Raw genomic sequence first — 25,253 nt, 5'->3', positions numbered from 1 at the left:
GTTCAGACTGAACGATTAAAAATGGGCCTGAAGAGGAGATTCAGAATCGAGACTAAATACCTAAAACACTTCAAAAAGAACACTGAAAATAAGACGACCGGCCGAAATGTGTCTAAAAACTTCTAGATTAAAAATGAGTTCCCACAAGACACCAGATGACTTAATGAGAGAAGATATAAGATAACGCTTTGAGAAGAAGAAGAAGAAGAAGAAGAAGACTGGAACTAAAAGAGGGAACAAACAGATGTGATTTTCTGCAGCAGATGAAGTTTTGCCGTGTTGCTGTGGATTAATAGAGTTCACATCGTTTCTCTGTGTTTGACTGACGTCTCTTCACTGTTAGCTCAAATGTCCAGGTTCAAACTTTCCTCTGATCTTGAATTCAGTCTGGACCTCAGCTACAGTCGCAGCCACAAAGAGCTCAAGGTAAATCAGAGAATCAACTGTTTGCTTGTACTGTGCCGTTCACAAAGTCTCATAGATATGTTCCTGCGCGTTTCAAGGTCAACCACTTCTTTCTCTGCTGGAAGGAACAGTATTTGTTGTGCAACAAAAGGTGGATTCTCAGAGACTTCGTCTTTGTTCACTTCCCAGAGGAGCTGAAGCTTCAAGGTGAAGCAGAAAGAAGAACATTTACTTTGGCAGCAGAACAGGCGTCACATCATCTGCACTGAGCCTGAAGTCCAGGAGGCGTCTTGATCACATGTTGGAACCACCTCAGCTCCTTTTGAATCAAACGGTTCGTCAGTGGTTCTCCTTCCCAGTGTCTTACGTCCTGAGACAATCTCTGAAAGTCAGCGTGTATCAGGAGCGTACGACCCGCTCGAGGCTATTACCCAAAGTTCATGAGCACAGGTGAGGGTTGGAATGATTCACCCAGAAGTCAAGAGCTTCCACCTCCGTCTCTGGATGTTAGATTTAAGACTCTACGTTTGGGCGCAGTTAATCAAGAGCTCCGTCTTTGGACCCTGACGGTTAACCTGAGAAGTTTGGCCTCGAGCTCAGCTGGTACGGAGGACGTTAACTTCAGGTTCCATCGGTGTAATTCGTGCTTGACAAACAAATCCAAAACTTTGGCTTCCAGCTGGACGGATAAACTAAAGTTTTGGCTTCAGGCTCGACCTGTTGCTCGAGAACTTTTATCTTCAGGCTGAACCAGTGAATGAAAAGCAAAGGAAAAGATTCAGGACTTTACTTCTTCCCAAGTCCATAAAACAGACAGAAACTCTTTGGTTAGAAGTCACTCTGGCGTTTCTTCTGACAAACAACTCGTCAGCTGTCAATCTGTCAACAATTTATTCACAAACAGACAAGACGACCTGAAATGTCATCGCTCAGAGTTTCTACATCACTTAACGACACGTTACAATTCAATCACAAGACTGAGTTCTTGTTGTCTGCTCAAACTCTTCACTTTGCTTTATAATCTCAAGTGTGGGAGACGTATTCTAACATTTTATACTCGAAAAGTCACACTGACTTTTAAATAAATAGGGTTTATTTATTAATAGTTTTTTACAGATTGGATTTCTCTTTGTTCGTTCCTGATTCTTGGGCTTGATTCGGGTTCTTTTGTTAAATAAAAAGGCTTTTTTTTTTCTCCTCAGATGAATTTGCATCAGTTAACCGATTACAATTTAAAATTAAAAAAACAGATGAAGGGATTTGAATTAGTTCCCTGAGTAAAAAGACAACAGGGATAAACATTACAAATAAAACATTAGTCTCTCTCTGTTGAGTTACTTTTGAGAAATGACACCACCACATCTCCTCAACAAAGAAGACAAACTGAGGAGCTACTCAACAAACTTTTTATACACATTTTCAAATCCACCAGCCTGAAAACAAACTGAATCAAACATCAGAAACTTGGATTGAAAGATCACAACACATCTGCAGTATAAACATATTAAAAGGTGAGTTCACAGCTCCTGAATGGACTCAAACAGCTGAACAACAGCGTTCACTGAACACAAACGCGATGTGAACGTAAAGAAAATCGTCTGCCTTTAAACACCGTTTGATCTGCGCTGAGTTGAATCAGATCAATAAAACCTCTTACAACCTTCAGAGGCGTCGACTCGGTCTGAACAAATCAGTGAACATAAAGAGGAACATAAAGAAAGTCAACAAACACTCTCACGTCGATAAAACCACTCACAACCTTCAGATGAGTCGACGTGGAAACACTCATCACCTCTGAACTGTTTCTTGTTCTCGTGTCCGCGTTAATAAAACGTCTGTTTAGGTTTTAAAACGACGACCGTCACTCCTCTCTGCTTCTTATTTCTATTCCTCTGGTGAAGGAATAAACCTCCTGCTCTCATCCTCCTCGACACAAAGTTAACTTCTTATTTTACTCAGCTGTGGAGTTTTACTTCCAGTATTTCTTTCTCCCCTAAATAAAAGTTTGAACGCTTTTCTGATCGGGAAAAAATGGCAAGTGAACACGTCTTTAGTCGGTACTTTCTTCTTGAATTAATTCAAATATGTTGAATCTAAACATGATAGTTACTTAATTGTTTTTACCTGTAACCTCCTAATAATTTCCCTTCTGTTTCTTCACACAGGAATGAAACAAAAGCCGTCTTTGTGGCAACAAACTGGGTATTTTGTTCAGCTGTTTCTGCTGATAAATAGGTATTCTGAACACGATGTTGGGACATTTTCTTGCCATCTTTTTTTTAGTATTTCTATTGAGATGTTACGACTTCTTCCAGTGATCTTTGTGACTGCAAAACTCTCTTTTTGTTTTCACAGACTAAACTTTTTTCAGCCTCTGTGTCGCAGCAGAGTGTTTTTAATCAGATGTCTGGACTTCTTCCAGCTGTTTTTGTGGCGAGGAAACTTAATATTTTTAATGAGATGTGGAGACTTTTTTTCTTCACCGGACCAGAAAGTGGAGAAACGTGTAAAAACAAATCTAACTGTGTTCTTACGTCTTAAATCTTTTCTCTTCTTCTCTGAGTGATTCTGGTTTAAATATAAAAACACAAGAAGAAAGACGTCAGTAAATTTAATCTAAAGGAAGGATACATCCTAAATCTGCCCTCGGAGGTTTCATATTCTTCTCACTGATAACTCGGGTTAACACAAACGTAAGAGATCAGCAGCTACAAACGTTCCTCTGGAGTCTTGTGTTCTGGTTTTAGATCTCTGTAGAGACAATTGGTTTAATGGGAGGATGAAAGAAAATGGAAATCTGACTCTCGTGTCGTTATTTCATCTCTTGGTCCTTTTTAACACTTTCTCTGTAATTCACACTAATAGAGCTCTGCGTTCTTAAAACTGTCAGATGGACTCGAGCTGCACAGCGGAACATTGGCGGTTTTAACGTACGTAGTTAAACTTGATGATCTGATCAGAAGTCTGAAGGTTCAACTGGCTCTTTTCATGTTTAAATGGGGAAACGTTTGTTAGAAAAATGTGTCCTTCACCTAAAAACTGAACACATATGTACTTTTTTTTATTTGATGGGTAGTTTAAGGTGAACTGGAGAGGAGGAGGATAGAAGGAGGCTGACTCTGACACTGAACAGAAGTCTAGAAATTATCAGCTGGCTTTGTGTTTTTGTAAAACCCAAACAGCGCCTGTCTGTCGTCTTTTTAGTTTAGTTTTGTAAATCGGAGGCGATAGAGAGAAGAAGCCGAGCAGGAGCTAAACATCGTCCTCCTCTCCCTCCTTCGTCTCCGACTGAGATAACATTCAGAGTCGAGGGACGGCCGACGTTACAGAAAATATGTGGTAGTGTGATAATAAAGTCGGTCCTGCCTTTTCTCCTCCTCGTCCTCACATCGTCTCCTCGCTGCTCAGCCTCAGACGAGCCTCCTGCAACAACAAGCCACATCTTCACATCACTGGGTCGAGACTCCAGAGCCTCACAGCTGCCGTCAGAAGAAAACACGTCGCTTGATGGTTATTTTTAATCGCTCTGCCCTCGGATCACACTGACAGCACAATAACAAGTGACACCAACATGCACATGTGATGAATGTATTCATAGGTCGGACTCGTCATTTAGCTCAAAATGTTCCAGCCTAGATGCCAGAAGAAAATGTGTTTTCTAGCCTTCTCTGTGGCACCAAGAGCAAACACTTTTAACGCTACGTCAGGATGTAGAAGCCAAGAGAAAAAACTTTTTTTTTGAGAGACTTTAGGACATTTCCATCCATCTCTGTGACAACAAAACCAGACAGTTTTAATCAGGATGTTTTCTTCCATTTCAACAAGCTCCACAGACATTTTTCAGCTGTTTGTACCAACAAAACTGTCTCAGAACAGAAAGTATTCTAACATGAAGTCGGGACATTTTCAACCGTTTGTGCTGACAGAACTGAGTACTGAGTGGCTGACTGGAGGGTAATGATGGTAAAACCTCCACATCAACATCTATTGTGTCTCACCGTCAGTAGAAAGGCGACGGGGGGCTGATGTAGAGCCGCTGTGTCTCGGAGGACGGAGGGCTGAGCGAGGACAGAGAAGAGAGCGGGGAGAGGGGGAAGGATGAAGGTGGGGCAGGAGGAGGAGGAGGGAGGCAGGAGGTGAAGGCCCGGCCGCCGCAGGTCAGCAACCCGGGACTGGCGGCCAACGGGGGGACGGCGAGGGGAGGAGAGGGGCTGCTGGGAGAATCACAGGACGCTCCGCTGAAGAAGGACGAGTCTGGAGGACACGGGGAGGAGACCAAGTCGTCAACATCGACGGTGTGGGTGAGATTAAGCAGGAGGTGAATCGTTTCAGCCGAGGACTGTTAAACATTCAGGCAGACAAACTGTGTGTCCACCAACACTACCAGCCTGGAGTTTAATTTCAAGGTACAATTCAATTCACAATTCAAAAAAGGAAATGCAATACTGGTCGGGGTAAAGACACAATTAATATATAAACGTTTGTGTAAATTTGCTTATTTTCGGTGCCATTTACAACCAAAACAGACAGCACGAGCTCCTGCAGGGAGTGACGTCTGCAGGGCGAACACTGATGAAGATGTCAGGAGCAGAGAGAGAGAGCAGAGGGGAGGATGGAGGAGGAGGAGGAGGAGGAGGACAGACTGCATGTTGTGGGTTGAGCTCCATCACTGGCAGAGATACTCAGGTTCCCTGTGGAGCTGCGAGCGTCATAAAAAATGGATGCTGTGTAAGAGAGTTTGATTAAAAGTGCCCACCGCGGGGCGGACTTCCAGCAGCACTCCCAACTTTCCCTCTCACGTTTTCAAAGAAACATCTCGTGTCCAAAAAAACATTTTTAATTGCGTTAGTGCCGGCTTGTTGCCGACCGCGGGGACTCAGGAGAGCTGCACCACACAAACCTGCTTCCTGAAAGTCAATTAGGAAAACCATTTTCATTTCAGCCTCTTTGTGCTCTGAAACACTTTCTCGCTGCTCCTCGTCCCTCACCGGCCGACAGGACGACATTTCTCTGCTGCACTCAAGCTGCGACCACAAGAGACACATTTAGGAGAAACTGGAGTTGTGCTCTATTTTCAGACTAAGCAGCTGTGTGTCACAGGAATGCATGATGGGAGATTCTTCAAATATCACTTCATCTGGTGAAAACAGTCAGAAGCTCCATCGAGCCACGTATCAGTCCATGGTCGTGTTTTAAACATCAGAGGGACGGTTCACCTGACACGGTTACCACTCCGTCCAAACAGTTTTATGCTGTTTTAAAATCTTATCAGTCAATATCTCTGTGAGTCAATAAGACTTTGAACACACTGAATTCTTTATCTTTCCTCACTTTTTACTGCAACAGTACGACCTGTAGCTGCTCCCGTCAGCTGGACAACACAATGGTATGGTCTCACATGGTCCCAGTCCAAATCTAACAACTATATCACTAAAAAAACAAACACTGAAAACATGTTACTCATGAGGAAATATTCAGCCACCTGGCAAAACTCTGTCAAATGTGAGACCTCAGAATCCCTGACTGAGAGTAACATCATGGTTCTTAATTTCCTTCTTTAGACAAACTTTGTGCTGATAAAAAACAGCAAGAGCATAAAACTACATAAGACTTTAAAAACTGATGTAAACTATAGCTCAGGAGAGAGGAGGCAGAAGAGAGAGTGGTCATTTATCGACACATTGGTTGTTACATAAACATGTTTTTGATTCAGCAGCTTTAGTTTGGACGTTTCTGGCGGTACAGATCGCGCTGAGCGGACTGGAAGATGTTCATTAACACTAACTTTAACTTCCCATCACGTCTCAGTTGCTCTAAATGTGAAACATTTAGCAGAACAGATGTTTAAAAAACAGATAACTTGTACTTTAAGTGGTATTCAGGCGGTTCTGATCTCGTTCCAGTCTGCAGGTGATGTTCATTTTTAATTATCTCATTTTTGAACAGAGCTCCTTAAATGTGTGACGTGCTGTGAGAGGCGCTGGCTCCGGCAGCTCTCTGATTGGCTCTGAGGGAGCTCGAGTGGCACGAGTTCAGACTCTGACAGCTGCTACGACACATTTCAGACAATACGCGAAGTAACGAGGCTGCCAAACCCGTCTGGATCTGTCCAATCTGTTCTGAAGTCAAACGAGTTCATTCCCTGAGACTCAGACATCCCCGCAGCGTTCAGGTGACCTGGTAATTAAGGAAACCGAGACTCCTGCAGGGTGCTAAACTTGTGAAAACTGCCACTGAAATGAGTGCAGTGATGAGTCAGTTCAGCAGATGGAGATTTAACAGTAATATGAATCTAAATAAATGATGACGGTTAGATTAAGAGCGTCAGAACAGAATAATGCAAACACAGATTTTCAAGCTGCTTCAGCCCCAGGCAGCTCTGCTGTATGAATACCAAATCCTTTTTTTAAAATGGATTTTACTTCATTATCTGAAGATTATTACACCTTTTCTACCAATCACAGGTTCCTTTAAGAACCTCTGCAACTGTTCAGCCAAGAGGAGTGGAAAGGTGACGGTTCTGGAACTAAATCAGGCAGCAGAGAGAAGTTTTACCGTTTAAATGAAGGATTCTGAGAGGAAAAGACGTGAAATTAACAAATTTACTATTTACATTACTATTTACAATTAGCTATTTACATAAGTGTCTGAATTAAAGGCATTAAAGGTATTTAAAGTGTCAACTTCAGTCTTTTCTTCACCTGCCAACATGGACATGTAGACCACCTGTCGTCTGCAATCTGTTATTAAAAACACACAGTCAAACATGGAGGACAGGTTGGTTTCTGCTCCACAGCTTTAAACAAACTTCACCAAACTGAGTGACAAACTGTGTCAGCAAATGTTTGTTATATTCTTCTGGTTCTATGTGACAACAGACTGTCTGCACCCTGCTAACAGCTAACAGGCTACTTGTTGATTCATACGGTATATTGTAAACAGTCTGTTTATACCCAGACAAACAGTAAACAAACACACAACACAGATCATAAGACTGAACGTCAAACTGCGTCTGTGTGTGTGTGTGTGTGTGTGTGTGTGTGTGTGTGTGTACCCAGGTTCCACAGGGTGGTCTGTGCTGCCAGCTCTTTGGCATCGTCCAGCAGCACACACAGCTTGTCAGGCATGTAGGTGCTCCGTGTTGACGGGATCGACACCTGCACACACACACACACACACACACACACACACCCTCAGTTTGTTTCTGACAAATGGAATGTTTAAAATGTACACAAATAAACATTTATGCATTTATTCTGTATGAATATATTCTGGTGTTTAGCGGCTCGTGGTCAGTGTGAGGTAAAGTGAAGTGGAGTCAGGTGGAAGGAGGTGGAGGAGGAGGTGGAGGCAGGTGTCACACCTTGTAGAGGAGCAGCAGCTTCCCGTCCTGTCCAAGTGTGGAGTACAGGTGGTACTCGGGCTGGGACCAGAAGTTCTTGCTGCAGTAGAAGTCGAGCAGATTGACAGCGGAGGCGATCTGACTCTGCTTCAGCGCCTGCAGGCTGGTGGGGGAGAGCTGAGTGCCGGGAAACAGAGGGAACACACACCTGTCTGGATCGTCTGATGACACACACAGAGGATTAGCATTAGCGCTCATTAGCATGAACATGCTGACTAACACATACAGTTGTGCAATAACACATCTCCTCGTACTGAGCTCGGACAAATAAGGAGCTGCCGTGGAGGAAAGTGAGCGAGGAAGTCTGACCACCTGGTAAGTCATGAAAATATGTCTCAGCACAGCTTTTTACTGATCCACTGAATCTCTTTGTTTTGGGTTCATGTCGATGTGGTGAGGCGGATTCATTCAGTCTGCGTCTACCTGCTGGTCACAGTTACTAGTTACTGATGTTAACACACGTGTTAAGAAGCTGAAGAAGCACTCATCGGAGACAGATGGACACTAGTCTGCCTCAGAGGTAATTATTCAGTTATTAAATGAAACTAACATTTGCAGCTCTGGCCTCGTTTAAAGAGGAACTTCAACATAAGTAGAGCAGGTGCATGCTGTACATTGTCCGGGTGCTGCGCTACCCTCGAAGTTTATTAAAGATCCATGAAATACATCCCGTTTTGCTAATCATGTCATTGATTTAGCAGAGTGGTAAAAATCTACTTTCACTTTCACCATCGATACATCACTGTCTCACTGAATCTGCTGTATTTCTATAAGAGTAAATTATGAAGATAAATGGTGGCCTCTTTATCTCGCTGCAGCAGAGCAGCTACTGCCACGCAAAACTAAACCACATTTCCCAGAATCCATCTGACTTTCTGCACGATTTGTCCTTTAATTAGTGTTAAATACAGTCATTATTGAGTGTAGAAGAACTTGAAGCATCTTTACACTCACTCTCCTCTGTCCATCAGACTCGTCTCTTCCCAGAGTGAATCCTTAATTCCTTTTCTCAGGAGTCGCTCTCTTTCTCTTATCTACCCTTCCTCAAATCTACCCTTTCACTTCTCCTCTCATAAATATTTCACAGTCCATTTGTGGGAGCGTTAACTCCAGAACTTTTCTCATTTTCACAAAATGTCTGCAGGCGTCAGAGGGAGGAAACTGGAGTTTTGCTCCATCACCAGATTGTTATCACATCTGTGTCAATAAACGAGTGAGAATTGGACAAATGTGGTGTGTAATGCATTAAAAAAAAAAAAAAAAAAAAAGTCAAAACCTTGCGCAAACTCAGCAGGATGAAAACTGAACGTTCAGCGAATTGAATAAAATTGAAGAAGAAGAAGACGGAGCTGCGACAGAGTTAATGACCAGGCAGAAAGAGTTCATCCTCCACACTGACGCCGACTCTTCAGGTGGTCTGACGCTAACAAACCACCTTGTTACTGCTGGGAGAGACATTTTAGACCGTTCTGTGTCCCAACCCTCAGCACGGGTACAATCTAACAATGTGTTTAACTGTGACATACAACTAATAACTATTTTGAAATGCTGTGTGTTTCTAATGACAGTCTTCAGAGGAGAAGCAGAGAAACAGAGCAGAGATCTGACTTCACTCTCTAAGAAGCACTGAGAAGCTTCAGGCGGCTCGGTTCTGCCTAAACGAAGACGATCGTTCAGCTCCGTGTGAAGATGATGATGATTAATGATTCATGTTCAGCCCATTTTAATAACTCGCTGCACATGAACATTTTTAATTGGAAGGAAAGTGCTTCTCACTTTCACACTACGGAAACAGAAAAGTTTCAGAGTCGAGATGAATTTTATCTTCATCTGCTGTGAGCTGAATGAGAATCAGAGACTCTGGTTCTGGTTCTGGTTCTCCATCTGCTCTCTGAAACGTTATGTTGATGAAGTAAAGTGTATTCCCCCTCCAGCTGCCCTACTGCTCAACACAACATGTCAGGATTTGTCTGAACTTCATTATAAATTCAACAGTTACTGATTGCGATGATAGTTTGTGTCGTCCTCACCTCCTGCTCCGTCGTAGAAGGGGCCTCCCGGGCGAGTCTGCAGGGCTCTCAGAGGAGAATATCCGTTCCCAGCTCCTCCCATCATGCCTCCGTTGCTCCTGTGCAGGAAGAACGTCCTGTTCCCTCCATCCCCTCCTGCTGCTGCTGTGTTTCCCAGGTAACCTCGGCTGTTGTACCTCCTCCCGGCGATGCTGCCGTCTTTGATGGCGGCAGGTTTGGCCAGCGTCACCTCCACCCGCGCTCCGTCTATCTGGGCCCCGTTCATGAGGCCCAGCGCGGTGACGGCGTCCTCGCGGGTGCGGTAGTGGACGAAGGCGTAGTCGGTGAGCTTCTTGACTCGCTCCACGCAGCCCGGTTTGAAGCAGGAGAACTCCAGGTGAAGGGTTTCCTCAGTGGTGCTCAGCATCAGGTTACGAACCTGCAGCACAGACAGAGGAACATTTTACTGGACTGACCTCACATCAGTTTAAATCTAAATAATAATAATGTGTTTGTCATCTTACTGACTGTGAATCTAGCTAGCACAATGCTAGCTTCAGGAGATGCTGATGGCTGGGAGTTAAGTCTCCTGAGAGACTTTTGATTTTGAAGCATGAAGATATGAAAGAATGTTGTTAACTGTTCATGCGTGATTAACGCCCGGAGATAGAAGGATTAACTCCTGATAACGGACACCTCGCTGGGCGTTCTCCCCAACTCATCCCGTCAGCCTTCCTGATGTGGCTCAGAGTCTCACTTCCTCTGTTAGCACACACACTGAGGGTTTTCTTTACCTCTGGGCCTCCCCTGCTATAAATACCCTCCCTCACACATGTGTGGGGTTTTGTGTTTGCTGCCCTCAGAGCACATCTCAGTGTTCAGAGTAAAAGCCTCCTCAGTAATTGATCCCCTGGAGGAGGAGCAGCTCCTGCTGGTCTCCTCCCTGCTGCTTCGCCCTCCGTCTCACCTTTTGATCTGAACCAGTCGGTGGAGTTTCTCGTACCGCCGTCTTCCTGAAACCCTGACCCGACTGAGAGCAGAGCCACAGCTGACCGTCTTTATCTGACTGCTTTGAAAGTTTCCACACTCACGCTGAAGTGGGCTTTAGAAAGTACGACTGACTTGATCTATATTTCCTCCTTTCCCATCGAACACAAGCTAAGTTTCCTCACCAGGGATCGATGTTTCTGAAGGTTTTCAGGACCACACACACTCTTTCATACTCACATAAAGGACTCTGACGCGCTGCATGACCTCCTCGTCCACGTCCTTCTCCGGCTCGGCCCAGTCCACCTGGATGGTTTGACCCCACAGCTGAAAGGTTCCTGTTGAACATGGAAGTCATTTGTATTCATCAGCCTTCATCTCTTCGGCTGTGAGCTGCTTTAATGAGATGCTAATGTCTTCTTCAGTGCTGCAACCCAGCCATTATTTCTTTGACTGACTGATTATTGATCTAAAAGCGGTTCAGTTAACAAACAACAAAAAACAGTCAAAAACACCCAAACGACCGATTCACTGTCCCACTGCTCAAACAGAAAAGCCTCAGAATTAAGTTTGTAACAAGGATATTTTCTTGTCTTGATGGTTTAAAAAAAGACTTGAGCGTGTTTAAAAACAGTTGTGGATTAACTGTCTGTAGACTGACTGATCAATTCCAGCTCCAATAACATCAGGAGAAGCTTCAATAAGAGACAAACAGCTGTGTAAACCTGACTGCTGTAGTGAGAGATCTGCCTCCCTCTGCTGGACAGAGACAGCAGCTGACCCAGAGTCAGCTCAGGTGGAGGTGACGGAGGAGAGCGGCGGTGACTCAGCAGCAGAGAGACGACAGATCTCATCACACAGAAGAAGACAGGAAGTGTGTACCGGGAATCAGCTTCCTCCGGGCCATCGCTGCTGCTTTGTGGGACTCGTACTCGACGAAGGCGAAGCCTCGGTTTCTGGTTTTGTCGGTGGAGCTGGGATACACGATCACATCCACCACGCCGTCCGTCACCTGGACCACACGTGTACAGACGACAGGAGGATTAAATCAGAGTGAATCACAGACATGTTGCTGGTTTCCCTTCAACTCAAAGCTCACTTTACAAATACACCACCAAGAAAAATGTTTCCTCAGCTTCTGTTTTAGTCGATTTCACTGTGTACATTTTTTTTCCAAGTTTAAAAAGATAATTTCAACAACTTTAAGTCACTTTTTTTCCAAAAGTTAATTGAAGGTGACAAAGTCCTGGCAATAATTCAACAGGTTAATTTGTTGTCTGGCGACTGTAGGAGCTCTCAGTTTGGTGTCATGATGAGTTCACTCCATATTTTAATAACTTTGCTCCACAGTGACTCGTGGAACTGATCTCCGTGGTTACCCGTTGGTTCCCACTGCTCAGTCCAACATAAAGGAGAAGGTTCTGTTCTGACAGGAGAGGACTGACGGTGTTGGTACCTGCTTCATCTCCTCCATGATCTCGTCCTTCCTCTTGTCTTTGGGGATGGAGCCGATGAAGAGGCGGCAGTTGTCCAGACTCACGCACACGCCGATGAACTTCCCCGGGCGGATCTCGTGGTTGTCCAACATCTGGATGGCCCTCTGAGCCGCCTCTCTGCACCGCAATTGATAAGCAACAACACTTCATTACCCACAGTGAATATGTGTGTGAGCAGGCTTTGGTTTAGGGCTGCAGTGATCAATGATAAGTGAAGAGTCTTTGAGTGTGACAACAACAAGATGTACTTCACATGTTTTAAGTGTGACTCTGAGTGTTGAACTGCTCTCAGTCACCTGTTGGTGTACATGACGAAGGCGTAGCCGCGGTTCTCTCCGCTGAACTCCATCATCAGTCTGAACTCGTACATCCTGCCGGCGGTCTCGAACAGAGGCACCAGCTCGTCTTCGTACATGTCTCTGGGAATCTTCCCCACAAACACCTCGCAGCCCCGCGGAGGTGGCGGGCCCTCCCAGCCTGCAGCAGAGTCACAGTGTGGGTTAAACTCCAGGCTGGAGCTGACGGTCAGCCTGATCTCCTGCCATCCTGCACTCACTCAACACTGCCAACAACGATCTGTCACCTGCTGGTTTCAGCGAGGACGCTTTATAAATCTCACTCACGTCTTCATTCATATACTACACCGCTCACAGGGGTTTCATGTAATCAAGAAACATATTGTTTGGGTTATTAATCCCTCAAATGCAGCAGGATTTTCCACCAGATGACTTTAATCAGACATTCATCAGTGGACTGTAAATTGAATTAACGTCTCCCACGTATGATTCCTGTGATTCGTCCTCACAAACACTGATCTGTGAGCAGGCTGACTGATGTTCCTCTCATGTGTTCTTATTACTCATGTTAAACGAGGCTGTCCTCTGATGACACTGACTGGAGCTTTATGCTTCCTCTTGGTTCCTTCTATAAAAACCATCTCTGAAATTTCCCATCAGCCTCTCTGGCATCTTGTCAGATGTATTTCAGTCAGTCTTATTCTCCGTAACTGTCACAGCCCTCATGTTAATACTGACGCAATTTACCAGCTAATCCATTGGCAGAAAAACCTACTTTTCAGATAATCCATTAAGCCATTTATAAATACTAACAATGATTTAAAACTTTGTCATTCAGAAGTCGAAACTGTTCTCGTGCTGTGTTCACACACCTGGCGGTGGCCCGCCATACTTCCTCTGTCCGTTCTCCTGCACCATGTTGTAGCCCGTCTTTTCCATCAGATCCAGCAGCGCCATCTCTTTGGCGCAGGACGCCTTGAACTCCTCGGCGCCCTCCAGAAGGGCGATGTTACCACCATCTCCGTCCACGTCTCCATCCGACTCTCTGTCTCCATCTGTCCAACAAACATCATCTAGTTTACAGTGGCTGGTCTCAGCTCAGGTTAGAGGACGACGATGATTGTTTTAATTGAACAAAAATATATTACACTTGATTCTGGTTACATTTGTAACTGTCTTACTGCAGAAATGTAGTTTTAAAAGAGAAAAATCTTCACTTTTTTTTCAAAATTGGAACTTAAATTAAGAGTAAATATGTCTTCATCAGAATCATGTCCATATCTAAGCACATAAAACGACTTTAATTAACTTTAAAATAAGACTGTAGACACCTCATTCATTCACCTCAATATAATCACTGCAGGAAACAACCAGCTCCCTATAATTAACTCAAGATGAAAACCTGTTTTACCTTAACATGTTGTGTTTCAGGTATTTTTTATTCTTTGTGTTTAACTTTAATTAACTTAGTGTAGCTTAATTTACCCGACACACATGTAAAAAAACTACATTTACAATTCAAAGTCACTGGCAGGATGTAAACTTTACACTCACATGAGAACATTTCTGTAAAAACTTCTGTAAAGTCAGCTAATTTTAATGTAAACTGTCAAATAACCCAATCTGAGATGTATGGTGTTGTTAGCCAGCATGCTAACATTAGCTTGTATTGATTAGGTTTGGTTTATCAATTTGGCCAAAGATGACACTGCAAGGGGGTAAATTATAACAACACCCATCCTAATGTTTGTTTTACTAAAATAAGATTTCAGAATGTGAACTTTAAGTTAAATTAAGCTACTTTTTAATGTTCTGTTCAGCTAACTGAACTTTGTTATCTTGTGTGGACAGTTTCAAATCCAGTAGCTAATGAGCGACAGTAAACTTACACATTAATGTGAAGAAGTTAGCTCGTCAACTAGCATGTAAAACACTAACATTTATTCATCCAGGTGGTAAAAACGTCCATTAAAACAACATCACAGGCTAAAGACTGAACCAGCTCAGCCCACATGACGTTAAGCTAGCGGCCCTGTAACGTCAGTTAGCTAACAGTAACGGGGTAACGGAACTTTAGCTCCCCGGCAGAGAGTCCTCGTCTCCGGCTAACTGTTGCTGTAGCCGAGCTCAACACACGCTAATAAACTCTTACCTGCTCGGTCTGTCGCCATTTCCTCTCACAGTGAGCCGTCTTCTTCCACAAAGTCTTAAAATGTCACACGGCAACAGTTTGGAGAGAAAACTGTCACTCACTTCAGTTAAACCTTAACTGAAAATAACGCGTTACCTGAGAACTTTGTCTGGACAAATCAACGGGCCGGAGTTATGATTGACAGTCCTTTGGAGCCAATCAGCGTGTCAATTTGGGGCACGGAAGGCGGGACAGATAAAATAAAGTAAAATAAAATAAAATAAATGAAGTGTACAGATATTTAAATGACGGGGTAGATTATTCAAATAACTAAGTTCTAGCTAACTGTTCTTCTAGCTTAGCTAACTAGACAGAATAAACTCTTTCCAACTCAACAAATCAACTGGCCGGAATTATGATTGACAGTCCCTAAGAGCCAATCAGCACATCGACCTGGGACGCGGAAGGCGGGACATCACGTAAAGTTAAAATATAAAGAATAAAAATATTCAGTGCGTAAATAACACGATTATTTAATCTTTCTTATTTCTAGCTAGCTTGCTGTTTAACAGAAAATGCAAATTAGATATAAAATTTTAAAAAAATAATGATAATCTGTAAACAGTTTATTAAATCAGTTGCACAAACTGGAGAATATCAGACAAATACAATATTTGTTCAACATGTCATCATTTGGATTATCTTCATGTGTATTTTATTTCGTCATCGTGTATCTGACACATCCGGGTCTTCCTGTTCACCCTCAGGTGTGTCATGACGCCATCCAGATCAGGAAGGGCAGCAGCAGAGCCAGCAGGGCGGAGCATGAGCTCACGGCTCTGACGTAGAATAGAAGACACGCCCCCAGCAACGCTGTCACCTTGGCAACACGGCGACTCAGCAACAGCGACCTCACTGTCTTACAGAACTGAAAGGAACATGTGACAGATAAAGTTGTTTACACTGAATACAACATGTGATGGAATGTAATTAAGTATATTTCCTCAAGTCTTGTATATCATATATATAAGTATAAGTATATCTTTGAGGTACATGTAGTTTACTTGAGTATTTTTAATGTTTTGCTCTACCGATGTTTAAAGTCAGACCCACAATCAGCCACTAGATGGAGCCATCACACTGACACTGAATTGAGACCAGTGCAGAGTGAGCTTCACTCCTCCTCTCCTCCTCTTACATAATGACACTGTGTCACACTCTCACCTGCAGTGGAACAATGGTTCTGAAACAATGGGTCCACTGACTCTGTGCTGCTGCAACAGGAGGCTTAACCCAGATAAACAGAGGCTGGTCTGATCTGTGATCAGCTTTAAACACAGAGCAGTGTTTCTGTGCTCCACTACATGTATGTGATTACTTTAGTAACTCTCCAGATTACATGCTGCATCGTTACATTATAGGTTGATTAAATATCACCTGAAAGGTCTGGAAGCTCATGACGGTGCCGTAGCGACAGTACATGACGTAGTGCTCACAGTTGTACCACAGCAGGCTGTAGCTCACGTGACCCTGCAGCTTCTCCGCCCTCGCCGCCACCTCCTCCCCCCGCAGCGGCAGGTGGCTGCACACCTGGACAGGTGAGAACAAGTGACATCATCACTATGCGCCCATCATCACCGCTGCGCCTGAGAGACCAGCTGCTCTAACATCCGTCACCTTGTCGGTGGTGTTGACGAGTATCTCTGACCCGTAGGCAAAGTCGTCCAGAGAGTCCACCCTCACGCTGCCACACTGAGGGAACACACAGCACCACCCGTCATCATCACCGTCATCAACAATCAGTACTGACTGGGCCATCGGGTCGCTGGTACCTTGGTCAGAACTCCCAGCAGGAGCCTGGTGTTGGTCACCATCTGACTGATCCGACGCTGGTCACTGGAGACCACCGGCATGATGTCAGGGATGAAGTGAGCCACTCTGCAGAGGAGGCAAGGAAAGGAAGCGAGGAGAGATGAGAGGGAGGACGTTAGAGACAGGAAAGGAAAGGAAAGGAAAGGAAAGGAAAGGAAAGGAAAGGAGGAGACAGAAGAGCTTCAGTATTACACATTAATAATTGAAATCCTTTCTCGTCCTTTAACCTGAGCTCACCTGTCTCCTCCCAGGTAAATCCCAAAGTGAGTGAACAGAGTCCTGGGAACAACCAGCAGGTCTCCCCTCCTGAGAGTCTGCTTCCTGTCTGTCCTCCCCCCTTCCTGTCCGTCTGTCCTCCCCTCTTCCTGTCCGTCTGTCCTCTTCTTGTCTTTCCCGTCGTCTCGGCTCGCCGTGGCGATGAAGACCAGAGCGAGCAGCTGCAGAGGAAACATGTTGCCGGAGGAGAGAGAGCAGCTTCACCTCTCAGGTGGTTTTATGGTGGAGGGAGGAGCAGAGGGGGATTAATGACTGAGACCGAGGCTGGTCCAGGATCAGTCTGTGAGCTCAGTCCTCAGCAGCTGACTGGTAGAAAACACCTTGTCATGCTTCTGTTGGGTCAGTTCAAAATGATCCGGTGAGGTTTAGGTACAAAAACAAAAACCTGTTTTCTAGCCTTGTTTGCAGTGACAAAACATCCAAAATATCCAGAGTTGTCTCCACAATCGCAGCTGGACATGGTCCTGATTTCTAAATAAAACTATCCATTATTGGTCTCCACAAAGACATCTGGAAAATGTTGCAACTTCTTGTTACGATATTCACTTCTGTTGTCACAAAGATGGCTTCAAAATGTCCCAACGTCTCATTAAAAACATCAGATTTTCTCCAGCTGGAGAACGTCCCGATATCTTGGAACACCTAATATTTGTCTCCACAATTGCAGCTGAAAAATGTCCTGATTTATAAAATTATCCATTATTTGTCTCCATAAACCCGGCTGGACATTCTGCTGACTCCTCACCAGAAACACCCAGGTTTGGTCTCCACAAACTGTTAGAAAAAGCCTTGTCGTCCACCTCCTGAAATGAAACTCTTCTCATTTCATCTCTAATGTGACATGTCCTGCACAAATGTCAACATGATTCACATCACGCAGACTTTAATCCGGTGAACATATCTTCAGTTTGCAGAAACATTCACTCTGCTGCCGACTGTTCTGAGCTCGCTGGACTTCAGCTGAGTCACATAAACCCTCAGAAGGTTACAGAGCTGCTCCAGAATCAGGATTATTTCAATTAAGCAAGTTTAGTGCCCCGATTACTCAATTAATCTCACACTGTGGACTCTGAGGGTTTACCAGCAGCGCCTCACTCAGAGAAGCACTGCAGCACTACTACCAACTGCAGTGGTTGTACTCGTTTTAGTCTCAATAACCTGCTGAAGGAGGAACGTTTCAACCTAAATCTCAGTTTACCACCTGCAGGTTTTATGACATCACAACTAGTTTGGAGCCAATCAGAGAGCAGAATGAAACTTTAAACCTCTGACTGGACTTCGGAGTGAAGCAGGAAACATGTTAAACTTTGGGAACAAACAATATCAACATGTTTGAACCTGATGACCTCTTAGTGTCTGAAGCCAGGAGAAGACAGTGATGTTCAATTATTCAAACAAATTATTATGATGTTTGTCTTTGTTTCCTCCTCTGAGCTGTGTTTAACTGTCACCCTGTCGTTCATGTTGTTGGACTTCCTACATTCGGCCACTAGAGGGAGACAGAGGTCAGAGTTTACTGCAGGATTCTGCTGAATGTTTCTGCAGAAATATAGAATATCTGGAGGGAAGTAAACAACATTTCAATACAAAGTTCAAATGTTAGTAACAGTAACAAACTTTCTCTGTATTTTGTATTTATTGAGAAAGCTTTGATTAGTAAAAAGATTTCCAAAAGAAGGTCAAGATTATTCTAACTTTCCCAGTTCTGATGCTCCTTTTCTATATCTGTTGACCCAAAAAACGCACTCAAACAAGTCAACTCTGTTTCCACGTACTTTATTTACATATAAAGTATAAAGTGTTACAGCGTTGCAAAAAATAAATTCTGTACAAAAGTCTGTGACTGTTAGAGAACAATCAGGTTGTGAAGGATATCTACAGATATTTACAGAAGAGCTTCGTCAGAGACGTCAACATGTTCTGACGGGAACAAGATGGCCGCCACAGAGGCAGTTTCACTGTGTGAATGTACTGACAACAAATGTGCAAAAAAAAAAAAAGCTTTGAGTTAGAGCCAATCCATCATCATTTCAGCTTGTTTGGAAGTTTTGTGCTTCGTTAAGAGTCAATAAAAATGTGAAACTGTCTCTAAATGAACTGAAAAGGAGTTTGATGTCTTTTCTTTTAAGACCCTGAACAGTTGACCTTCTGGAGATAAGAGGTCGTCTCCAGACACCAGCTGCAAAATGAACCTTTCCAGGATAAATAAATGTGCCTGGAACCCAGAACAGCTGCTGTTTCATTCAAACTACAGACAGTTTACTGGCATTCATGTGTGGAAGAACCTGAAACATTGTTGAGAATTAACCTCTGACTCTGTGGTTTTCTGTCTGCAGACGTGACGTGTGACATTGGGGAGATGGTTGCAGGTTATGAACCGCCATTTTGGAAGATAACAAATACAAGAAAACATCACAAAAGAACATCTCAAGAAAAATTCAGTCAGTCTTAACTAGTCTTTGGTCTTTTAAAGTGAGTAAACTAGAATCTTCAACCTGGCGGTACTACGTCATGTTTTTTGTGCTATTCAGTCTTGGTTGCTAATGTTGCTAATGTTGCTAATGCTAACTATCCTCTTCTTCATCTTCTTCTTTTTCTGTTCACTTTAAACAAGCAGCAGAAAGAGCAACTCGAGTGTTTATGTCTGGTCCCTGCTGTGTTATTAGCAGTAAAATGCAACACCACAATCACTGACTGGTATAAACTTCTTTGCAGATGACTCTGTCCTATCTGTCAGTCTTCCAATATGGCGGCTCGGCCTGTTGCGAACCGTCGGCGAGGCTCAAACGCTGACGGTGGTTGTGGATGTTGCCCAGGAGCTCCTAGCTGGCCATCCACAGGGTGAAGGGGATGAGGAGGGTGGGCAGGGCGGTGCTGGGGGATATTCCCAAACACAGCATGGACAGGAGTCCCAGCAGCGCCGTCAGCAGAACGTTACGCTGGTCCCGGATCAGCGACTTCAGCCACTCGCAGAACTGGAAGATGGAAAATAAGATGAATGAGTCAATATGAGTACGTTTCATGAAAGATTACCAAACAATGTGCTCCTGTGTCTGTTTCTGCTGGCCAGATTAGATTCTCACAATCAAATAATCTCCTGAATGAGCTGCTTCATAAAGTGAATGTACAAATCTGCCAGTTTGGAGTCAAAGTTCAACACATTTGAAGTTCCTCAGTTCTTCTCAGACAGATATAATGAAACATGGAGGCACGTGAGGGGGCGTGGCCTGTTTCTCCGTGTGGCGTCTCCGTCCTGCAGCAGAGAGACTTTCCCCTGATCGAGTTTCACCTCCTGTAATTGCTAACCTAAACATTTGACCTGCCTGCAGCCGGATTCCTCCAGGTTCATTAGAGGGGGGGGGGGGCCTCAGGGGCCCCTCAGGAAAATAAACAACTGGCCAATTATAGTCTCAATTCTTTTTACGAGACGGTAGGGGACAAAGAGAAACTTGTTCGAGTGCTCCCCACATGGTCTTCATCTCCGAGCACCACCTCCCTGTTGACCTCAGGACTTCACTGATTGGTCCAGACCTCCAGAGGAAAGCCAGTTTGAGTCAGGATGGTTTTGTTGGATGACGGTTAACTAATTGATCTTTTCAGCCACATTCTGGTTTCAGCTGTTCTTTGTTGTTTTGGGGAGAAAAAGAAAGATGCGTGGAGCTGATCTTCAGAGGCCCCCGGGGGCAACGGCCAGCTGGGGGCCCCTCTTAAACTCACGAGAGCCTGAGTGATGCTGGATTTTAAAAAAGACAGATGAATACTTGACTGAAGGCCAATTTCTTTTGTAATAAATGAAACAAAATGAAACTAACACAGCAGATAAAATGGACTCTCTGCAAACTATTGTGATAATCGATCAATCGGTTTGATTTTGCATGAAAAAGAAGTTCATTTTGCTTCCAGCTTATCAAAGATCTGGGTTATCTGAAGTTCTTTGAATTGTGGACCAAACGACTGATTGATTAATCAAGAAAACAATCCACAAATTAATGGATCATGACAGTAATTGGTGGCTGTGGCACTACAGGAAATGATCATCACTCACTGCAGCTGCTGCTTCACAATAAAAGTGCTGGACAGACACAAGATGGCTTTTATTGTGAAGCAGACAACGAAGATTTGAGACTTCTTGGAGTTTCATTTGTGGATTCTGTTATTTTCAGAGTTTTCCAAACATCTGGTCAGAAACATTAGAAAGGTTTGAAACATTCCTTCAGACCAGCCGACAGTTTCCTCCGTGACCTGAACGCATGCTAATGAAGTGGAGCTGTGGGTGCAGGAGGCTGGGCTGCCCTCCTTCATCATCATCCTCCTCCTCATCGTCATCACTGTGGACTGACTGTTTGGTTTCTGGCTGCAGGCTGAATGCAGCTCTTGTTCTCTGGACTTTTCCGACGAGCGACCCAGATTTTCCTCTCGTTTAAAAACACTCTCACATGCGGAAACACTCAGAGTGCGTCTGTGTGGTTTCTGCTCTGCTTTACCTGAACGAGCCAGAGGAGGAAGAAGCACTCCATTACAATCTTTTGATACCTGTGATGCTTGAAACTGAACTGATAATCACTTTATGATTGTTTACTGAATCTTTTTTAAAAACATATTCAATATGATGTGTGAAAACTGGTGACTTAAAGGAGTAGTTCACAACTGAAGTGGCTGGAGACTTGATTTAAAACAGAGAAACAAACTCAAACAAACTCTAGCAACCCAAACTGATCAGTCTGGGTTGGTAGAGTCTGTTTGAGGGTTGTTTGTCTGTTTTAAATCATTTTATGGTCTGTTAGAGGAATTAAAACCACATTCAGACTAGAATCCCAACCTGACCCAGATCCTGGCAGAGCAGAACAGAACCGAACAGTGAGCAGTGAGCAGTGTGGTTCGTTGAAACTTTACGAGGCTGCACAGTCGCCTTGTTAAAGCTCGTCTGGGTGCGTAAAAAGGCGCAGCTGGTTCCAGAGAAGGTGCCGCTTCACTAAAGCAGAACTCAATGAACCCAGTGGTGTGTAAAGGAGCTCAGCAGCAGATCAGATGAGACCCGTCCTGCAGGTTCTCCTTCTGCTGATCTGGACCTGCAGGAACACTTCAGGCGGCTCTGACTCTCAGGATGGTGTGAACGGGATCACAGGGCGTCGGTGTGAAAAGCACAAATCAGAGGGAATCATTAACTTCTGAGTGCAAGAACCACATCAAAGCCTCCGCCTGCAGTTCTGCGCGTAAAAACTGTGACCGCGTGCGTAAAAAGCCCCCCCCCTCCCCCTCCCTGGTGCCGGTGCCGGCTCTCACCTGGTCGGTCTGCAGGCTCTGCGCGGTGCCGTAGCGGCAGTAGGTGACGAAGTGCTCGCAGTTGTTCCACAGCAGGCTGTAGGACACGGAGCCCACCAGCTTCTCCGCCCGCCGCGCCACCTCCTCCCCGGACAGCGGGCTCCGGCGCACCGCCCGGTCCATGACGTTCAGCAGGATCCCGGCTCCGTACGCGAAGTCCTCCACCGAGTCCACGCGGATGCTGGCGCGCTTGGAGAGCACCCCGAGCACCAGCCGCGTGTTGGTCACCATCTCCCCGATCTGCGCGCTGTCAGCGGTCAGCGCCGGCAGGATGTCCGGGATGAGGTGCGCCACCCGGTTCTCGCCCAGGTAAATGCCGAAGTGGGTGAAGAGAGTCCGGGGAACCTCCAGCAGGTCTCCCCGCTGGAACTTGTGAGGAGCTCCGGCGGGCTGCGGAGGAGACTCATCGCGCTCGCAGCGCCTGGTGAGCGGCCGCTCTGCGCCCAGAGGAGGCAGCAGGCTGGACAGCTTGATGTGGGCGAGGAGGAAGAGCTTCTCCAGGAGGAAGGTGAGGGTGTCCAGCATGACTGCTGCGACAGAAAACCACCGAAGAAGAAGGAGGAGAAGGAGAAGAAGAAGAGTCTGTGTTTGATTGCTATCTTCTTCACCCCTCTGCTTCTCTCTGACCTCCTTCTGTCCTCTCTGGAGAATTTTCCTCCTTCAGGGAGATTTTGGAGACTGGGGGTGAGGAGGACCGCGTGACGTCACAGGTGATGTGCGAGAGAGAGAGAGAGAGAGAGAGACTGAAAGTGAAAGGAGGGTCATGAGCAGAGCTGGAAGAAGTCTGCAGATCCTTTATAAGTCATCAACTTTGGATCTCCGGCTTTTCTTCACTTTTGATCAAGTCTCCAGCAGATTCAGTCGCTGCTGCAACCACAGATGTTTTGTGGACTTTCATCAGCACGCAGAGAGGAGATGATGACTGAGGGTCACTGGTTTGGGTGAACTGTTCCTTTAAGAAGTTTATCCATGAACATGTAAAAAAAAAAGAAAACCTGCAGATAAACTGTTCCTCTCAAAGTCAGGAGTCTGAACACACACACCACGAAACCAACCACATGCACTCACAATTTCCACCACAGCAAATGTCAGTCTCTCTCTCTCTCTCTCTCTCTATAACACACACACACACACACACACACACACACACACTTACATGTGGGTGTGGATCATCATGGGAACTCTGCAGCGAGTGGTTGACACTCAAACGGAGCAATGCTGAGGTCACAGCGGTTCAGCTTCCAGAAACCACCAAATGGTTTCACACACACACGCACACACACACACACACACACGCACACACACACACAGCCGTGTGTGAACTGCAGGCTCAGCTCTTTCTCGGTGACGACTCTGCAGACGTTCAGTAATCAGCTCTAATAACTCTGTCTCTGCTTGTGATGCATTGTGGGAATTTTCCTCTGCCGCCTGCGGTTTATTTACTCTTTTCTTCAAACACACACACACACACACACACACACACACACACACACACACACACACACACACACACACACACACACACAGGTATTGTCCATTAGACTGTCAGCCAACATCTGTTCTTGTAAAATCCAGACGGATGAAAGTTCATGAACTCCTTCACAACGTTCGTTCAGTTCTTTATAAAAATAAACTCTTGCTGCATCTTTTGCATCGGAGTGAATGTGAACAGCAGCTTCACTTCAGAAGTTCAACGTCTGGGAAACACTGTCCATCAACTTAAACTGAGTGTGAGCATCAATAACATGAACACACCACAACAGTCCACCTCTCCTCCTGCAGCAGTAATCTGAGAGTGAAGCAGCTGTCTGTGGGCACAACAGTCTCTGATTTCACCTTGTTTGTCCAGCCTTTGTCCATTTCCTCTTCCTGTGACATTAGCTGGACTAGCACGGCTCTTATTCCAACTCTCCTCCTCCCCGGGGGGGTCCAGCCGGCCAGGTTAGATGGTTGAAAGACGCCGTGGGCCGTGATGGTCTCAAAAGTCTGCTGCTCTTAATCCAAAACACCCGCTTCCTCCTCCAGTGATGACGATGGTTTCAGGAGTAAAGCTGCAGCTGAATGTAGTGATATATGGAGGAGCTACCGACTGCTGCATCATCGTGCACCGCCGCAAAGATAGTAGGCAAACAAACAAACACATTAAGTTGTAGAAGAATCAGTGATGACCTGAAAATCAATGTGCTTGATCACAATCTGGCTAAAGATGATGAAGAGATTCTTTCACCATCATCTTTCTCTGAGTCTTGACACACCTCAGGAATCTAAATGAGACCCTGTAATAAAGTGCTTTCAGTCTCGGGCTCATCATCTGCAGCTTTAACGCCCGTCCAACTCCGCCGGGTGTCTGAATGCTGCTGGAGGGGCGCCACAGCCCGAGCATGATGGGTAATTCACCGGCTTGTTACACTGAGGAGTGAAGCTGCTTTCTCATTTCCGTCACTCACTCATTCATTCTCCATCTCCTTTACAGAGAAGAAGAGGATTTTAGGATTAAGGGAAGATTATGGAAACACAACACACACACACACACACACACACTGAGCCGTCACCCCCTGCTGAGGCAGCCTGACTCCTGCTGAAAGATGAGACTTCAGCTGCTGAATGTGTTGAAGTGACCCCGACTGAGCTGCAGTGAAAAGGTGAATGAAGCTGAGTGACAAGATCTGACTGCTGAGTGTGTGTGTGTGTGTGTGTGTGTGTGTGTGTGTGTGTGTGTGTTAATGCTCTCCAGCCGTTCGGGGAGGGGATGTGGGACTCTTTTTTTTTAAAAAGGATAAAACTTGCAGATAATTAGAAACAAAAACTAAATTAGCATCCTTCTCACAGGTGATCGCAGGTTTTTGTCCTCACATTAAATCCTCCATCTTTGTGATTCGGGACCGTTAACGTTTTTCTTGTTCAGCCTCCGGCAAAGAGCTGAAAACATCTGATGTGTGTGGACTGACAACCTTCTTTCACAGCAACACGGGAAACTAACAGAAATGTTAAATGTACGTCACGTTCTCCACCTGAAGCCAGTGAAAAACAGGCTCAATAGGTATCAGACAGAAAAAG

General features: G+C 45.0%; 3 protein-coding genes across 8 annotated transcripts; all 3 read right to left on the bottom strand.

The window, feature by feature from the left end:
- Positions 1–1,789: 1,789 nt before the first annotated feature.
- rbm46 (RNA binding motif protein 46) lies at positions 1,790–14,997 on the bottom strand. Of its 6 annotated transcripts, none has more exons than XM_037112630.1 (12): positions 14,748–14,997; positions 13,468–13,650; positions 12,596–12,776; positions 12,260–12,416; positions 11,686–11,815; positions 11,044–11,141; positions 9,838–10,255; positions 7,769–7,968; positions 7,460–7,562; positions 7,107–7,145; positions 4,404–4,659; positions 1,790–3,884 (listed from the first exon to the last, which is right to left on the bottom strand). In XM_037112630.1, the coding sequence occupies exons 1-11, from the start codon at positions 14,764–14,766 to the stop codon at positions 4,406–4,408; spliced, it is 1,782 nt and encodes a 593-aa protein (XP_036968525.1). In that variant the 5' UTR covers positions 14,767–14,997; the 3' UTR covers positions 1,790–3,884; positions 4,404–4,405. The 6 variants fall into 6 exon arrangements, with proteins under 6 accessions (XP_036968525.1, XP_036968524.1, XP_036968526.1 ...); XM_037112629.1 differs by having other exon boundaries at positions 1,790–3,828; positions 14,748–14,992; XM_037112631.1 differs by lacking the exon at positions 7,107–7,145 and having other exon boundaries at positions 1,790–3,828; positions 14,748–14,981.
- Positions 14,998–15,328: 331 nt separating this feature from the next.
- On the bottom strand, positions 15,329–17,300 carry lratb.2 (lecithin retinol acyltransferase b, tandem duplicate 2). Its single transcript, XM_037112635.1, has 5 exons — positions 16,836–17,300; positions 16,559–16,664; positions 16,404–16,478; positions 16,164–16,316; positions 15,329–15,654 (listed from the first exon to the last, which is right to left on the bottom strand). Exons 1-5 carry the CDS (start codon positions 17,048–17,050, stop codon positions 15,499–15,501), a joined length of 705 nt encoding a protein of 234 aa, XP_036968530.1. The 5' UTR covers positions 17,051–17,300; the 3' UTR covers positions 15,329–15,498.
- Positions 17,301–18,634: 1,334 nt separating this feature from the next.
- Positions 18,635–23,144, bottom strand: LOC119026604 (lecithin retinol acyltransferase-like). The gene is made up of 2 exons (XM_037111011.1): positions 22,158–23,144; positions 18,635–19,849 (listed from the first exon to the last, which is right to left on the bottom strand). Exons 1-2 carry the CDS (start codon positions 22,719–22,721, stop codon positions 19,697–19,699), a joined length of 717 nt encoding a protein of 238 aa, XP_036966906.1. The 5' UTR covers positions 22,722–23,144; the 3' UTR covers positions 18,635–19,696.
- Positions 23,145–25,253: the final 2,109 nt, after the last annotated feature.

The sequence above is a fragment of the Acanthopagrus latus genome, chromosome 10 (genome assembly GCF_904848185.1).
Source record: "Acanthopagrus latus isolate v.2019 chromosome 10, fAcaLat1.1, whole genome shotgun sequence".
NCBI lineage: Eukaryota > Metazoa > Chordata > Actinopteri > Spariformes > Sparidae > Acanthopagrus > Acanthopagrus latus.
The sequence above is the reverse complement of the archived record's forward strand: the minus strand, read 5'-3'. Positions and strand labels throughout refer to the sequence as shown.

What these genes read in the sequence shown, in the direction of transcription:
- rbm46 (XM_037112630.1), bottom strand. An exon ending in TCATGGAGGAGATGAAGCAG is followed by an intron (nt 11,816 to 12,259) that starts GTACCAACACCG and finishes CGTGTGGTCCAG; the next exon opens with GTGACGGACGGCGTGGTGGA. An exon ending in CTACATGTCCATGTTGGCAG is followed by an intron (nt 4,660 to 7,106) that starts GTGAAGAAAAGA and finishes CGTGTCCTCCAG; the next exon opens with ACTCGTCCTTCTTCAGCGGA.
- lratb.2 (XM_037112635.1), bottom strand. Translation starts at nt 17,050, where the DNA reads ATGTTTCCTCTGCAGCTGCTCGCTCTGGTCTTCATCGCCACGGCGAGC. An exon ending in ATTTACCTGGGAGGAGACAG is followed by an intron (nt 16,665 to 16,835) that starts GTGAGCTCAGGT and finishes CCTCCTCTGCAG; the next exon opens with AGTGGCTCACTTCATCCCTG. An exon ending in TCGTCAACACCACCGACAAG is followed by an intron (nt 16,317 to 16,403) that starts GTGACGGATGTT and finishes TCACCTGTCCAG; the next exon opens with GTGTGCAGCCACCTGCCGCT.
- LOC119026604 (XM_037111011.1), bottom strand. Translation starts at nt 22,721, where the DNA reads ATGCTGGACACCCTCACCTTCCTCCTGGAGAAGCTCTTCCTCCTCGCC. An exon ending in AGAGCCTGCAGACCGACCAG is followed by an intron (nt 19,850 to 22,157) that starts GTGAGAGCCGGC and finishes TCCATCTTCCAG; the next exon opens with TTCTGCGAGTGGCTGAAGTC.